Source organism: Dryobates pubescens, chromosome 14, assembly GCF_014839835.1.
Source record: "Dryobates pubescens isolate bDryPub1 chromosome 14, bDryPub1.pri, whole genome shotgun sequence".
Taxonomy (NCBI): Eukaryota; Metazoa; Chordata; class Aves; order Piciformes; family Picidae; genus Dryobates; species Dryobates pubescens.
The window spans coordinates 26,149,725-26,167,249 of NC_071625.1; the positions used below are offsets into that span (position 1 = coordinate 26,149,725).

The following is a 17,525-nucleotide window of genomic DNA, read 5'->3' on the forward strand; positions in this document are numbered from 1 at the left end:
AAGCTGGGGAGGGGTCTGGAGCACAGCCCTGTGAGGAGAGGCTGAGGGAGCTGGGGTTGCTTAGCCTGGAGAAGAGGAGGCTCAGGGGAGACCTTGCTCTCTCCAACTCCCTGAAGGGAGGTTGTAGCCAGGTGGGGGTTGGTCTCTTCTCCCAGGCAACCAGCAGCAGAACAAGAGGACACAGTCTCAAGCTGTGCCAGGGGAAGTTTAGGCTGGAGGTGAAGAGAAAGTTCTTCACCAAGAGAGCTGTTAGCCACTGGAATGTGCTGCCCAGGGAGGTGGTGGAGTCACCATCCCTGGAGGTGTTCAAGAGGGGATTGGATGTGGCACTTGGAGCCATGGTTTAGTCATGAGGTCTGTGGTGACAGGTTGGACTTGATGATCTTTGAAGTCTCTTCCATCCTTGGTGATACTGTGATACTGTGATCTTTAAGGTCCCTTCCAACCCAAACCATTCTATGAATCTATGAAAGCTATAGCAGACAGCACCATGAAATACCTGTTGCAGAGGAGGTTTGTGACAGTGTCTGAGGTCCAGTGGAACAACATGGCACTTGCTGTTGAATGTACAATGAAGTTTACACTTAGGGTGGGAAGCCAAGACCAGACATCCAGGCAGAACCAGAATCACTGTGCCGAGTCAGACATTGAGCTGAGCACTTTGACACAAAACAATAGGCAAGGGAGAGGACCAGGAAGAAAAGAGCTGTGAAGCAAACCATCTGAAGAGATCACTCACCTTGTGCAGCTGATAGTACTGCTGGGCACCTACTCCTCCTTGCTCTTCTCCTGTCCACAGCACCACACGCAGAGTCCTTTTGGGGCGAAGGCCTAAGCCAGAAGGGTAAATATTGGCATGAGTACCAAATCCCTCCACACCTGAGCACCTGGACTGCACTGAACACCTCCAGGGAGGGGGCATCCATGACCTCCCTGGCCAACCTCTTGCAGTGCCTCACCAACCTCACTGCAAAGGATTTCTCCCTCATCTCCAGTCTCAATCTGCCCTCCTCAATCCATTCCCTCTCATCAAAAGTCCCTTCCAAGCTCTCCTGTAGCCTCCTTCAGGTACTGGAAGGCTGCTCGAAGGTCTCCCTGGAGCCTTCTCTTCTCCAGCCCAAACTCTCCCCACAGGGAGGTTCTTCAGCCCTCTGCTTATCTTGATGGCCTCCTCTGGACCCTCTCCATCAGCTCCATGTCTCTCTTGTGCTGGGGGCACCAGAGCTGGAGGCAGTGCTGCAGGTGGGGTCTGAACAGAGCAGAGCAGAGGGGCAGAATCCCCTCCCTGTGCTGCTGCTCTCCCTGCTCTGGCTGCAGCTCAGCACACAGCTGCCTGCTGGGCTGCCAGGGACCATTGCTGGCTCCTGGGGAGTTTGTCACCAACTGACACCCCCAAGGCCTTCTCCTCCAGGCTGCTCTCCAGCCCTCACCTTTGTGGCTCTCCTCTGGCCCCACTGCAACAGGCCAGAATATTTTCAGAAAGAAATCCATCTGAGACATCAAACCTGAGAGCAGAGCAGAGTAAACAGACCAAGCACACATGGTGTTGTCTGTGCAGTGTAAGGCTGATGATGTTTGAGCAAGAACAAAGCCCCTAAACCCACTAACAAAATAAAGGGGGGAAGAAGAATCAGCAGCAGCAGCAGCAGCATTGAGGTAATAACCAGAAGTGATAGCACATAAATTAACACACACACACATGGGTGTGCTGAGGAGAAATAATATCCATAGCATTGCCAAAACTGCATTTCCTAGCTGAAATGGATCAGATTTACCAACAGACCTCACCCTCCTAGCCAGGTGGGGACCTCAGAGATCATCAAGTCCAACCAATCACCCAACGCCTCCTGACAACTAAACCATGGCTCCAAGAGCCACATCCAATCCCCTCTTGAACACCTCCAGGGATGGGGACTCCACCACCTCCCTGGGCAGCACATTCCAATGGCCAATTACTCTTGCTGGGAAGAACTTTCTCCTCAACTCCAGCCTAAACCTCCCCTGGCACAGCTTGAGACTGTGTCCTCTTCTTCTGGTGCTGGGTGCCTGGGAGAAGAGACCAACCCCCACCTGGCTACAACCTCACTTCAGGGAGTTGCAGACAGCAAGAAGGTCTCCCCTGAGCCTCCTCTTCTCCAGGCTAAGCAACCCCAGCTCCCTCAGCCTCTCCTCACAGGGCTGTGCTCCAGACCCCTCCCCAGCTTTGTTGCCCTTCTCTGGACACCTTCCAGCAACTCAACATCTTTCCTAAACTGAGGGGCCCAGAACTGGACACAGGACTCAAGGTGTGGCCTAACCAGTGCTGAGCACAGGGCAGAATGACTTCCCTGCTCCTGCTGGCCACACTGTTCCTGATGCAGGCCAGGATGCCATTGGCCTTCTTGGCCCTCTGGGCACACTGCTGGCTCATGTTCAGCTGCTGTCAACCAGTCCCCCCAGGTCCCTTTCTGCCTGGCTGCTCTGCAGCCACTCTGCCCTCAGCCTTTCCTTTGCAAAGCAAAGGAAGAGGAATTCACAGGGGTGTCTGATGTTTGCTACAGAAGTATGAGAGTGGCTAATCACACAGCAGAGCTCACCTACAAAGAATCCTTCCATTATCAAGGAGATTGTTTCAAGTGCAGAGATCCTTCAGAGGGGCAGCAGGGAAAGTTTGTTCATTATTGAAAGCCTGCCAGAGCCAGGAGCAGGAACAGCAGCTGATTTTTGTTGTTAAGGAATAGATGGTGCATTCCCCTTGACCACAGGTGACACCTCTGGAAAAAAGGGGATTCCAGCTGATGAAGCAGGAGCAAGTTTGCTGATGACACCAAGCTGTGTGGTGCAGCAGACAGGCTGGAGGGAAGGGATCCATCCAGAGGGACCTGGACAGGCTGGAGAGGTGGGCACAAGCCAACCTCAGGAGGTTCAACAAGACCAAGGGCAGGGTCCTGCAGCTGGGTGGAGGCAATCCCAGGCACAAAGCCAGGCTGGGCAGGGACTGGCTGGAAAGCAGCTCTGAGGAGAGAGACTTGGGGGTGCTGGGGGAGGAGAAGCTCACCAGGAGCTCTCAGTGTGCACTTGCAGCCCAGAAAGCCAAGCAGAGCCTGGGCTGCAGCAAGAGAAGTGTGGCCAGCAGGGCAAGGGAGGGGATTCTCCCCCTCTGCTCAGCTCTGCTGAGACCCCACCTGGAGTACTGCCTCCAGTTCTGGAGCCCCTATTCCAAGAGGGATCTGGAGGTGCTGGAAGGTGTCCAGAGCAGGGCCAGGAGGATGAGCAGAGGGCTGGAGCACCTCTCCTGTGAGGACAGACTGAAGGAGTTGGGGCTGTTCAGTCTGGAGAAGAGAAGGCTCTGAGGTGACCTCATTGTGGCCTTCCAGTATCTGCAGGGGGCTCCAAGAAGGCTGGGGAGGGACTGCTCAGGATCTCAGGGAGTGATAGGACTGGGGGGAATGGAATGAAGCTGGAGGTGGGGAGATTCAGGCTGGAGGTGAGGAGGAAGTTCTTCCCCATGAGAGTGGTGAAGCCCTGGGATGGGTTGTCCAGGGAGGTGGTTGAGGCCCTGTCCCTGGAGACATTCAAGCTCAGGCTGGCTGTGGCCCTGTGCAGCCTGCTCCAGCTGGAGGTGTCCCTGCTGAGTGCAGGGGGCTTGGACAAGATGCTCTTTGAGGCTCCCTTCCAACCCAATGCACTCTGTGAATCTGAGTTTGAGAGACAAACTTGCAATGTGTCCATCCTAAAGATGAATATCTGTGCTCAGAGCACTGGCTACAACAGAACATCTGCTAAGACCCCCTTCAAGATGTCCTGCAAACACAGTGCAGTAAACATAAATTCAAATGCAGTATTTACCTAGATCCTTAATGAGTGACAATGCTTCCCAGGATATAAATGCTCCACCACCATCATCCATGGCTCCCTGCCCAACATCCCAGCTATCCAGATGTCCGCTGATCAATACGACCTGGAGAAGCAATTGGGAGAAAGCACATCCAGAGGAAAACACTGAATCAGGAAAGGCAGCCCAGCATGCAAGTGTTTGAGTCATTTGGTCACCAATCTGGCTTTCAGGTTTAGAGCAGGAGGAAGAGAGCATTCCAGCTGAAGTCTTGTTCTGTAGTCATTCAAGTGTCAAGTCTGGCACCTGGGAAAGAACAACCCCATGGAGCAGGAGAGGTTGGGGACTGAGCTGCTGGACAGCAGTGAGGGGGAAAAGGACCTGGGGGTCCTGGTGGATGGGAGGTTGACCATGAGCCAGCAAGGTGCTCTGGTGGCCAAGAAGGCCAAGGGCATCCTGGGGTGGATTAGAAGGGCTGTGGTCAGTAGGTCCAGAGAGGTTCTCCTGCCTCTCTACTCTGCCCTGCTGAGGCCACATCTGGAATATTGTGTCCAGTTCTGGGCTCCTCAGGTCAAGAAGGACCTCAGGGAAGTGCTTGAAAGAGACTACTGCAGAGACAGAAAGATGATGAAGGCAGTGGAACATCTTCCTTAGGAGGAGAGCCTGAGGGAGCTGAGGGCTCTGTAGCTTGGAGAGGAGGAGCCTGAGGGTGACCTCCTTGCTGTTGATAAAGATGTGCAGGGTGAGTGCCCAGAGGCTGGAGCCAGGCTCTGCTGGGTGATGCCCAAGGACAGCACAAGGGGCACTGCTGGAAGCTGAGGCACAGGGAGTTCCATGGAAACAGGAGGAAAGATTTTTTCCCTGTGAGGGTGACAGAGCCCTGGAGCAGGCTGCCCAGGGGGGTTGTGGAGTCTGCTTCTGGAGAGATTCAAACCCCACCTGGATGTGTTCCTGTGTGACCTGCCCTGGGTGCTGCTGCTCTGGCAGGGGGGGTTGGACTGGGTGATCTCTGGAGGTCCTTTCCAGCCCCCAACATTCTGTGATTCTGAGAGATGACCAAAGGCATCCTACTGCTTCAGCCCACAGCCTCAGTTCAACTAGATGTGCTGTGAGAAATGTTCCCATGAGAGGTTTTGTCTTGTACATGAACAAAGTGTCTGCTTCCCAGGACAACCACACTGCAGAAGGGTGAAGATCTCCTTCCTACTCCAGCTGGTTAAGCTCTTAGGCCTGAAACTTGATTAAGCTTATTTTTAGGTGCCTGAAGAAGAAATATGAACTTAGACTGAAGTGCTCCCAGAACAGAGGCTGTTGGTTTATTTTCTATCTATCCTACCTGGCACAAAGGAGCAGCCATTGATCACTGGATCCCACATGTGCTACAAGTAGGACAAGGTATTTAAACTATCTTTATGACTAATGGAACTATAAAACTACATATTACATGGTAGCAAGACCCAGATGAGCTTTCTGCAGAATAAATGTTGTACTTACAGCAGGGGATAGTACCCTGTGTATCACCAGGCACTTGCCAAAGCTCAAACCCAGCCATTCCTCCTAACACCTTGTCCCTCTGAGAATAATTCTGATCCTCCTGGAATACCATCTCAGCCTTCATTCATGTGGTGAGGCCACATCTGGAATATTGTGTCCAGCCCTGAGCTGCTCACTTCAAGAGGGACCTCAGGAAACTGCTTGAGAGAGTCCAGCACTGAGCCACAAAGCTGCTGCAGGCAGTGGAACATCTCCCTGTGAGGACAGGCTGAGGGAGCTGGGGCTTGGAGCAGAGGAGCCTGAGGGTGACCTCACTGCTGGGGATAAAGATGTGCAGGGCAGTGTGGGGAGGATGGAGCCAGGCTCTGCTCAGGGATGTCCAAGGACAGCACAAGGGGCACTGGGGGCAAGCTGGAGCAGAGGAGGTGCCACAGGAACAGAAGGGAAAACTTTTTCCCTGTGAGGGTGGCAGAGCCCTGGAGCAGGCTGCCCAGAGAGGTTGTGGAGTCTCCTGCTCTGGAGCCTTTCCAACCCCACCTGGATGTGTTCCTGTGTGACCTGCCCTGGGTGACCCTGCTGTGGCAGGGGGGTTGGCCTGGCTGATCTCTGAAGGCCCCTTCCAACCTCTAACATTCTGTGATTCACCCCAGGACAACTGCTCTAGCACTGACAATGAGAACACAATGAGTGCTTCCCCTGGAGGGTGAGAGCCTTTGCTGTCACATGCACAGCTCTCTTTGCAAGGGACTAATTTGAAGCCCAAGAAGTTCTCTTATTTTCCCCTACACATGAGAGAAATCTTAGTATGTTCTCACCTGGAATAAAAAACAGTGGGCAGGCAGATCATGGCAAGACAAAAATAAACCTCAGCCCACTGAAATCTCTCATGCAACCCAATATGAGCACAGGTCACAGATACATAGAATCACAGAATGGTCTGGAAAGAACCTCCAAAGGTCATCCAGAACAACCTCCCTGCAGTCAGCAGGGGCATCCCCAACTAGATCAGGTTGCTCAAAGCTTGGTTGAGCCCTGGTGAGCCTTGGTGAGCCTGACCTTCAGTATCTCCAGGGATGGGGCACCAACACCTCCCTGGAAAACCTCCTCCAGTGCTCCAGCACCCTCATGGTGCAGAACTTGTTCCTAGCATCCAATCTAAATCTGCTCTGCTCTAGTTTGAAGCTATTGTCTCTCATCCCTGCAGGCCTTTGCAAACAGTCTCTCTGCAGCTTTCCTGCAGCCCCCTTCAGGTACTTGCAGGCTGCTATGAGGTCTCCCTGGAGTCTTCTCTTCTCCAGGCTGAACACCCCCAGCTCCCTCAGCCTGTCCTTGTAGCAGAGCTGCTCCAACCCCTGATCATTTTCATGTCCCTCCTCTGGACCTGATCCATCAGCTCTAAGCCCTTCCTGTCCTGAGGGTTCCAGAGCTGGACACAGTGCTCCAGGTGAGGTCTCACCAGAGCAGAGCAATACAACTCCAACTCCCCTTTATGTCAAACCAGATCAATTCCTAGTCAGAGCCAGGCCATGTGCAACCAGAGTGCACCAAACCTCTTCAAATTCAGAAAGCACATCATGAAATGTTTATAAACACATCAGAGACGTCAGCAGTGTCATGCTTCAGAAGGTGGGAAAGTTTGTGATCACAATCTAAAGAGCAGCTGGTTCTTTCTTTCTCAGAACTTTCAACTCTCTTGACTTCCTCTCCAAACTTAACTCACCACGTGCTTGCTTGCCAGCACAGCCTGATGTGCTTGCTTGCCAGCACAGCCTGATGTGCTTGCTAGCAGCCAGACATGCCACAACCTTGATTCCCAAATCATAGAATCAACAAGGTTGGAAAAGACCTCAGAGATCATCCGAGTCCAACCTACCACCCAACACCATCTGATCAACTAAACCATGGCTCCACATCCAATCCCCTCTTGAACACCTCCAGAGGTGGGGACTCCACCACCTCCCTGGGCAGCACATTCCAATGGCCAATCTCGCTGTCTGAGAAGAACTGTCTCCTAACCTCCAGCCTAAACCTCCCCTGGCACAGCTTGAGACTGTGTCCTCTTGTTCTGCTGCTGGTTGCCTGGGAGAAGAGACCAACCCCCACCTGGCTACAACCTCCCTTCAGGGAGTCGGAGAGAGCAAGAAGGTCTCCCCTGAGCCTCCTCTTCTCCAGGCTAAGCAACCCCAGCTCCCTCAGCCTCTCCTCACAGGGCTGTGCTCCAGACCCCTCCCCAGCTTTGTTGCCCTTCTCTGGACACCTTCCAGCAACTCAACATCTTTCCTGAACTGAAGAGCCCAGAACTGGACACAGGACTCAAGGTGTGGCCTAACCAGTGCTGAGCACAGGGCACAATGACTTCCCTGCTCCTGCTGGCCACACTGTTCCTGATCCAGGCCAGGATGCCATTGGCCTTCTTGGTACCCTGGGCACACTGCTGGCTCATGTTCAGCTGCTGTCAACCAGTCCCCCCAGGTCCCTTTCTGCCTGGCTGCTCTGCAGCCACTCTGCCCCCAGCCTGTAGCACTGCCTGGGGTTGTTGTGGCCAAAGTGCAGTACCTGGCAATTAGACTTGCTCAATCTCATGCCCTTGGACACTAAGCAATATGCTTTGCTACTGCTTACCCACACAGCAAAGCTGCCACTGGGACCCACAGCACCCTTCCCCTTTTAAAGGAATGAGTCTGCAGGCTGTCTGTTTCCCTCTTGTTAGGACAAAGCTCTATCATCTGGAACAAAATGTGGTTGCTTTTTTGCCCTGACCCATTGTCTTCCTTGCTCCACCACAAACCTTCAACTCACACAGCAAAATAAATGAAAACTTCCAGAGTTATTAACACTTTCAGTTGGGTATTGCATGGCTGGACAGAATCAGCTTCCTGCACACAAACCAACATTCCTCAGGTTTCAAAGTATTTCCATCAGCTCTTTCTTTGTCTCCTGCAGTAAGACTCTGGAAATGAACTGCCTGTGGGTTTCACCAAAGGCCTCCCCAAATCTAAACAATCAGAACTTGTAACCTAAGTGCTGCAGCAGCACACAGGCTGCAACAGATGCTTCACACATCATCTTCCTTTGTGGAATCCAACCCAGACCTTCCAACAGCAGGAGAGAGACTGGAAGGGAATGTCTCAAGCACTGCATCATAAAGATAAGCATTTAAAGGGCTCTTGCAGTGACACTGTGCTTGGCATCCACACAACCATTAGTCAAAGCTCAGCTTCCCAGCATCCAGGGAGAACAACACTGATGAAGTTGCCCATCATCAAGAGACTTGCATGCAACGTTAGAGATATACTTACTGGGGGTACTGGTTGATAGTAGGCTGAACATGAGCCTGCAGTGTGCCCAGGTGGCCAAGAAGGCCACTGGCATCCTGGCCTGCATCAGGAACAGTGTGGCCAGCAGGAGCAGGGAGGTCATTCTGCCCTGTGCTCAGCACTGGTTAGGCTGCACCTTGAGTCCTGTGTCCAGTTCTGGGCTCCTCAGTTTAGGAAAGATGTTGAGTTGCTGGAAGGTGTCCAGAGAGGGGCAACAAAGCTGGGGAGGGGTCTGGAGCACAGCCCTGTGAGGAGAGGCTGAGGGAGCTGGGGTTGCTTAGCCTGGAGAAGAGGAGGCTCAGGGGAGACCTTCTTGCTCTCTCCAACTCCCTGAAGGGAGGTTGCAGCCAGGTGGGGGTTGGTCTCTTCTCCCAGGCAACCAGCAGCAGAACAAGAGGACACAGTCTCAAGCTGTGCCAGGGGAAGTTTAGGCTGGAGATGAGGAGGAAGTTCTTCCCAACAAGAGAGATTGGCCTTTGGGATGTGCTGCCCAGGGAGGTGGTGGAGTCCCCATCCCTGGAGGTGTTTAGGAAGAGCCTGGATGAGGCACTTGGTGCCATGGTTTAGTTGTCAGGAGGTGTTGGGTGATAGGTTGGACTCAATCATCTCAAAGGTCTTTTCCAACCTGGTCTATTCTATTCTAATTCTATTCTATTCTATTCTATTCTATTCTATTCTATTCTATTCTATTCTATTCTATTCTATTCCATTCTATTCCATTCTATTCTATTCTACAGACATGAATTTGAATATAAACTCTCCTGTATTTAAAATTTTGTCTTCATTACTACCAGACAAAAAGAACTGATATTTTTGTCCAGTTGTGTTTAAACACTGCTGAGTAGAATTCATAGATTCATGGAATGGGTTGGGTTGGAAAGGACCATGATGATCATCCAGTTCCAACGTCCCTGCTGTTGGCAGGGTCACCTCCCACCAGCCCAGGTTGCTCAAGGCCTCATCCAACCTGGCCTTAACCATGTCCAGGTGATTAAGGCCTCCCTGGCCACCCTGTTCCAATGTTCACCACCCTCAATGCAAAGAACTTCTTCCTAATCTCCAGTCCAAATCTGCCCTCCTCAGTCTTCAATCCATTCCCTCTCATCCTATCAGTACAGCCCTTGTCAAAAGTCCATTCCTGGTTTCTTGTAGCCCCCTTCAGGTACTGGAAGCCTGCTCTAAGGTTTCCCTGGAGCCTTCTCTTCTCCAGCCCCAACTCTCTCAGCCTGTCCCCATGGGAAAGTTTTTCCAGCCCTCTGATCATCTTTGTGGCCTCCTCTGGACCCTCTTCATCAGCTCCATGTCTCTCTTGTGCTGGAGGCACCAGAGCTGGAGGCAGTGCTGCAGGTGGGGTCTGAGCAGAGCAGAGCAGAGGGGCAGAATCCCCTCCCTGTGCTGCTGCTCTCCCTGCTCTGGCTGCAGCTCAGCACACAGCTGCCTGCTGGGCTGCCAGGGACCATTGCTGGCTGCTGGGGAGTTTGTCACCAACTGACACCCCCAAGGCCTTCTCCTCCAGGCTGCTTTCCAGCCACTCCTCACCCAGCCTGGATTTGTGCTTGGGATTGCCCCAAGCCAGGTGCAGGACCTTGCACTTGGCCTTGTGGAACTTCATGAGTTCCACTTCAGCAGCTGAATTCAAGGACAGAGCTGCATCAGAGACACTCAGTTGTAAATGCTTACATGGTAAAAGCTCCTCCTGAAAGTCTACCCTGACCATCCCCCAAATACTTGGTATGGGCTACAACTATGTGAGGGAAAAAAAGAGACTTGTGAGCTTCTGCACTTGCCCTGCAGAGCACACTGCCTGCCTTCAGCTGCAGTGGGATTAAATCATGCCCTACATGTAAGGAAGGAACATTACCACACTTAGTGGCTTTCATTTGGGCTATGGAAGAGTATTCCTCCAAATGACTTTTCAAGCCTTGGTGTCTTAATGATGTGACTCCATGGTGCAGCTCCTTTCATTAGATTTCATGCACATTAGGAATGGTTCTTAGCTGATCATTTTGGCTGTCTCAAGTAATTTACAGCCCTAAAGAGACAGTGAAGTTCAGAGGGAGAAGGAAAAGGATTCAAGCAAACAGAACTGTCTTTTCTACTTAATATGCACTGTAGTAAAAACTTAACTCCCAGGCTTCTGATGAAATGATAGCTCTGCTCCTCACACAGAAGTGACTCATCAAGAATCCAACCCCACTATTGCTGATTAACCTTCCAAGAGCTTCTGTGCCACAGGATACAAGAAACTCTAGGAGGCTGAATCTCTGCTTTGGAAAAGGGATTGCAAATGGAAGTGCCCTCAGAAAGTATTGCAACCAAAGCTCCCTTGTTGAAGGCAATCTCCAAAGCACTGAGTAGTTGATATAGCATGGGCTGGGATCAGTTGTGGCAGATAGGAGAGTGAAGGAGGAAATTAGAATAGAATAGAATAGAATAGAATAGAATAGAATAGAATAGAATAGAATAGAATAGAATAGAATAGAATAGAATAGAATAGAATAGAATCAACCAGGCTGGAAAAGACCTTCGAGATCATCAAGTCCAACCTATCACCCAGCACCATCTAATCAACTAAACCATGGCACCAAGTGCCTCATCCAGGCTCCTCCTAAACAATTCCAGTGATGGTGACTCCACCACCTCCACAGATAGCACATTCCAATGGCCAATCTCTCTTGCTGGGAAGAACTTCTTCCTAACATCCAGCATAAACCTCCCCTGGCACAGCTTGAGACTGTGTCCTCTTGTTCTGGTGCTCGGTGCCTGGGAGAAGAGACCAACCCCCAGCTGGCTACAACCTCCCTTCAAGGAGTTGGAGAGTGCAAGAAGGTCTCCCCTGAGCCTCCTCTTCTCCAGGCTAAGCAACCCCAGCTCCCTCAGCCTCTCCTCACAGGGCTGTGCTCCAGACCCCTCCCCAGCTTTGTTGCCCTTCTCTGGACACCTTCCAGCATCTCAACATCTTTCCTAACCTGAGGGGCCCAGAACTGGACACAGGACTCAAGGTGTGGCCTAACCAGTGCAGTGTACAGGGGCACAATGACCTCCCTGCTCCTGCTGGCCACACTGTTCCTGATCTAGCCCAGGATGCCATTGGCCTTCTTGGCCAGCTGGGCACACTGCAGGCTCATGTTCAGCTGCTGTCAACCAGCACCCCCAGCTCCCTTTCTGCCTGGCTGCTCTCAGCCACTCTGTCCCCAGCCTGTAGCTCTGCACGGGGTTGTTGTGGCCAAGGTGTAGGATGAGTGATAATGGAAGTGCAGTGAAGGTAATGAGCCATAAAAAGGATACAAAAGTGGGGGAGATAACCCAATGCTGGAATGCCTACCACCTTCATGTCACATTCAGCACTTGGCATGCCCATATTTAAATCCCTAGAATCTCTCACTCTCTATTTCTTGAGCTGAAACATTTCAGAAGTAAGACCACACTTGTTCAGACTGTCTTTTGAAACTCAGGATTCTAATTGCTGCATTGCAGACTGGCTCATGGTGGTTTAAGAGGAAAAGGCATAATAATGACTGCCTCTGAACAAAACCCAGCTACCACTCACCCCTGCACAAAGTAGCTGCTGTGTCTGTAGTTCTAAGATGAACAAAGACTCTCTGCAATGTCCCTGAAGGGAACTTGAAACAGCATCAGACCTGAGGTGCAGAGAGAATCATCCTTTGGGGAGGGGAGGGAAGGAGAGTAGAATGGATTGGAGTGGAATGGAATGGATTGGTGGCAAGAGGAAATGGCTCCAAGCTGCACCAGGGAAGGTTGAGTCTGGATGCTAGGAGAAACTCCTTCCCAGAGAGGGTTCTCAGCCATTGGAATGCTCTGCCCAGGGCAGTGCTGGGCTCACCATGCCTGGGGGTGGTTAGGAAGCTGTAGGCCTGGTGCTTAGGGACATGGTTTAGAGTTGACCCTTCAGTGACAGGTTGAAGGTTGTTGGACTGATGAGCTTTCAGGTCTCTTACACCTGGATGTTTTGTGTGATTCTGTGGACCTCCAGAGGTCATCCAGAACAACCTCCCTGCAGTCAGCAGGGAAATCCTCCACTAGGTTAGGTTGCCAAGGGCACTGCTGAGCTGCACCTTCAACATCTCCAGGGATGGGACCTCAACCACCTCCCTGGGCAACCTGTTCCAGTGTTCCACCACCCTCATGGTGCAGAACTTGATCCTAACATCCAATCTAAATCTGTCTGCTATCATTTCAAGCCATTGTCCCTCATCCTCTCCCTGCAGGCCTTGACAAACAGTCCCTCTGCAGCCTTCTTGCAGCCCCCATCAGGTACTGGCAGGCTGCTCTTAGGTCTCCCTGGAGCCTTCTCTTCTCCAGGCTGAACACCCCCAGCTCCTTCAGCCTGTCCTTGTAGCAGAGGTGTTCCTGGCCTTTGATCATTTTGGTGGCCCTCCTCTGAACCTACTCCACCAGATGCATGTCCTCCCTGCATTGAAGGCCCCATGGGAAGCTTTTTGAGCTCATGAAAATGTTCACAGCAGCATTTTCCCCCCACCCCCATGGCCAGCTACAGACAGGAAGACAGAAGGAAAACAACCAGGAACAGCAGCTAGGCCCAGGTGATACAGGCTAGCTTGTGATGTAGGTTTCTGTCTACTTGGACTCACCATCACATTTATGTCTCAAAATCTGTCACTGCTAACAAATACTCCCTGTCACTTTGCCTTACATTTGAATCCCTGACCTTCCTCTGAAAGGTTGAGGCTCTCATTGCCAGTGACACATCCATTTTCTTTCCCTCCCCAGAGCTCTAAGCTGATGTAACTAATTTACTGAACTCCACCATTTCCCACATGGCAGAGGGATGAATGCCCACAGGAGCTCTGACATCCACACAGCACTGGCAAGCACCACTGTCTGCTATCACACATCACAGATCCCAGGATGTTAAGGGTTGGAAGGGACCTCTGGAGATCTGTCAGTCCAACCCCCCTGCCACAGCAGGAGCAGAGAATCCAGCACAGGTCACACAGGAACACATCCAGACAGGGATGGAAAGGCTCCAGAGAAGGAGACTCCACAACCTCTCTGGGCAGCCTGCTCCAGGGCTCTGGGAGCCTCACAATCAAGAAGTTCCTCCTCATGTTGAGGTGTAACCCCCTGTGCTGGAGTTTATATCCATTGCCCTTGTCCTACCACAGGGCATAACTGGGCAGAAGATGTCCCTGCTCCTTCCTTCCTGACCCCCAGCCCTCAGTTATTGATAGACATTGATCAGATCTCCTCTCAGCCTTCTCCTCTCCAGACTGAACAGCCCCAGGGCTCTCAGCCTTTCCTCACCAGGCAGTGCTGCAGTCCCTTCAGCATCCTTGGAGCCCTCCCTTGGACTCTCTCCAGCAGATCCCTGTCCCTCTTGACCTGGGGAGCCCAGAGGTGGATGCAATATTCCAGGTGAGGTCTCCTCAGGGCAGAGTAGAGGGGGAGGAGAACCTCCCTGGCTCTGCTGGACACACTCCTCTGAATGCAGCCCAGGATCCCATTGGCCTTCTTGGCCCCCAGGGCACATTGCTGTCCCATGCAGACCTTGTTGTCCACCATCACTCCCAGGTCCTCCTCCCCAGGGCTGCTCTCCAGCAGATCCCCTCCCAGCCTGTGCTGCTGCAGTTGATTCTTCCCCAGGTGCAGGACCCTGCTCTTAGTCCCAAATCACCTCCAAAACATGCATAGAAGAGACCCTATCCTCATTCAGCCTCCACAACCCTGACACAAACACAGTGAAGGTTATGGGACTTGTGAATGAAACCTTGAGTCACCCTAAAGGGATTCCTGTTGTTCTGTTTTGTACTTCACTCCCTGCCTGCTCATGTTGAAATGAATTCACTTCCTCCTTCAGGCCCCCTGCTTGGAGGCTTCCTGTGCCAATTGCATTTGGTTTTGTGCCTTTAACTTTCAGCATCACACCCAGTGCTGCACACAAAACTGATGACATGTCCTGGATTGGTAAGTCTGGCAGGCAGATTTAGCTGAGATCATGTCAGGGCTGTCCCTGATTACAATCTTGCAGTGGTGGAACCTCAGAAGAAACTTACCCCAGCCTTCAAATACACTTCTAAGCAGGCTGTGCACAGAATTAGGGGCATGAGGAGCAAGCTTTTCCTCATGCAGCCCCTCCAGCCCCTGTTGTCAGATGTAACTGCATGATAAAGCTGCCTCACATGGTCAGAATTTAAGGGCACTCAGCAATTTTTATTCCCAGGTTAGAGGATTTAATAGCAAAAGCATTTCAGAGTCACTGATAGCCATCTGCAGCTCTCTCTAAACTCTTCTCCTCCCACTGATCTCTTAGCAAATCTACTACTGACTTCCCAAGGCATTCCTGGATGTCTCACTCCTGCTGAAAGAAGAAAAGAGGCTTGAAGGTTGGCCAGCATTTCGGTCCACCAAGTTCACAGAATCAAAGAGTGGCTTAGGTGGGACTGGACTTAAAGCAGGGCACAGAACAGACACACTTACAATTCACCTTCAAAACCAGCTGCCTTCAAGTTTGGTGGCCCTCCAGCACCCTTTTTACAAGGGTTTGTTGTGGTAGGACAAGACACAATGGATTGAAGCTTGAGGAGGGCAGATTTAGACTGGAGCTTAAGAAGAAATTATTTCCAGTGAGGGTGGTGAGACACTGGCACAGGTTGCCCAGGGAGGTTGTGGACCCCTCCTCCCTGGAGGTGTTCAAGGCCAGGTTGGATGAGGCCTTGAGCAGCCTGGGCTGGTGGGAGGTGTCCCTGCCCATGGCAGGGGGGTTGGAACTGGATGGACTTTGAGGTCAATTCCAACCCAAAGCATTCTGTGATCCTGTTCTTTTTTAAACTGGAGGGTGGAATGTGGATTCCAGCACAGCTGACACCAGAGAAACCTCACAGGTCACCTTTGGTGGGTCTCTGTGACTACCTGGCATACCAAAAGAGAGAACATTTGTCTCCTCAGCATGTTCCCTCTCCTCTCCCACTGCCCAACTCAGGCTGAATTTGAGTAACTTTACCTGAAAGATAGGAAAATGAATACTCACAGTAAAGACAGTGGGGAGGGGACAGCCTACCTTTGGTAACCAGAGGCTGTGAAAATGAGACATGCAGGGACTCTGTCACATCCCTGGAAAGCTACTTTATCATCCAGTTTCAGCCTGCACTCCTGCATTTCAAGTATTCTGCTCCAGTTCCACACAATCACAGAACTGTCGAGGTTGGAGGGGCCTCATTCAGCTCCAACCCCCCTGCCATGGCCAGGGACACCTCACACCACAGCAGGTTCCTCACAGCCACATCCAGCCTGGCTGCAAACACCTCCAGGCAGGAGGCTTCCACCACCTCCCTGGGCAGCCTGTGCCAGGCTCTCACCACTCTCATGGGGAACAACTTCTTCCTCACATCCAAGCTGAATCTACCCATTTCTAGTTTTGCTCCATTCCCCCCAGTCCTATCACTCCCTGACACCCTCAAAAGTCCCTTCCCAGCTTTCTTGGAGCCTCCTTCAGATAGTGGAAGGCCACAATTAGGTCTCCTGGGAGCCTTCTCTTCTCCAGACTGAACAGCCCCAACTCTCTCAGGCTGTCTCCATAGCAGAGCAGCTCCAGCCCTCTGCTCATCCTCATGGCCCTTCTCTGGACACCTTCCAGCACCTCCAGATCCTTCCTGTCCTAGGGGCTCCAGAACTGGACACAGAGCTCCAGCTGTGGTCTCAGCAGAGCGGAGCAGAGGGGCAGAATCCCCTCCCTGTCCCTGCTGGCCACACTTCTCTTGCTGCAGCCCAGGCTCTGCTTGGCTCTCTGGGCTGCAAGTGCTCACTGCTGGCTCCTGTTGAGCTGCTCATCCCCCAGCACCCCCAAGGCCTTTTCTTCAGGGCTGCTCTCAAGCCAGTCCCTGCCCAGCCTATATTGGTGCTTGGGATTGCCCTGACCCAGCTGCAGGACCTTGCACTTGCTCTTGTTGCACCTCATGAGGTTGCCTTGGGCCCAGCTCTGCAGCCTGTCCAGGTCCCTCTGGATGGATCCCTTCCCTCCAGCCTGTCAGCTGCACCACACAGCTTAGTGCTGAGGGAGCCTCACAGCCACTCTCCCTGTCACTGATGAAGATGTTAAACAAGACTGGTCCCAGTACTGATCCCTAAGGGACTCCACTTGTCACTGGACTCCACTTGGACATGGACTCATTGTCAGCCACTCTCTGGGTGGCTCTCAATTAATTCATCCCTGAGATCCTCTTTATTGACAGCTTGACCACCAAGGAGGACACAGAGAATAAAACCAGGAAAGACTTCATCAAGCACTCTTCACCTTCAGAACTTCATCATGGGTCAGCTGTGACATGGGCACACATTCCAGCCAGGATATGCAACATTTCAAGCACCCTTAAATGTCCACAAGCTATTAAATGTTAAGTTTCTAGACTCTAATCTCAGATCAAAGGCTTCACTCAACAACAGTTTATGCCTCAAATGAGAGGCACATGTTTTTCAGGGTGAGAAAGTGCCTGAGCATCCACAATACACCAGAGTGCTGCAAGATCAAAGTTCATGTAGTATGACATGTGCAACAAAGTCCTGCACTGAAGGAAAACTGCAGAGCCCAGAACCACAGAAGAAGATTTCCTTGCATCTGAGGGAAAACCCCACTGATAAAACTGTCTATGGCAGTGTTAAAAATGTATTAGAGAACCTGCCCTCAGTGCTTTTGCATGTGCCTTCACCCTGAACTCAGGGCCACTGCTCTGCTATGGTCAGACCTCACCTCAGTGTTGTGTCCTCACACACAGTATCACAGTATCACAGTATAACTAAGGTTGGAAGAGACCCCAAGGATCATCAAGTCCAACCTGTCCCAACAGACCTCACAACTAGACCATGGCACCAAGTGCCACGTCCAATCTCCCCTTGAACACCTCCAGGGATGGGGACTCCACCAC

General features: G+C 51.9%; 1 protein-coding gene across 1 annotated transcript in view; it reads right to left on the reverse strand.

The window, feature by feature from the left end:
• The window catches only part of CPQ (carboxypeptidase Q), a 91,579-nt gene that overhangs the window by 19,342 nt on the left and 54,712 nt on the right, over nt 1-17,525 (reverse strand). The window contains exons 4-5 of the mRNA XM_009902931.2: nt 3,829-3,940; nt 740-831 (exon numbers count right to left, since the gene is read on the reverse strand). Of these exons, the coding sequence (XP_009901233.2) occupies nt 740-831; nt 3,829-3,940 (204 nt within the window). The remainder of the gene's footprint in view (nt 1-739; nt 832-3,828; nt 3,941-17,525) is intronic.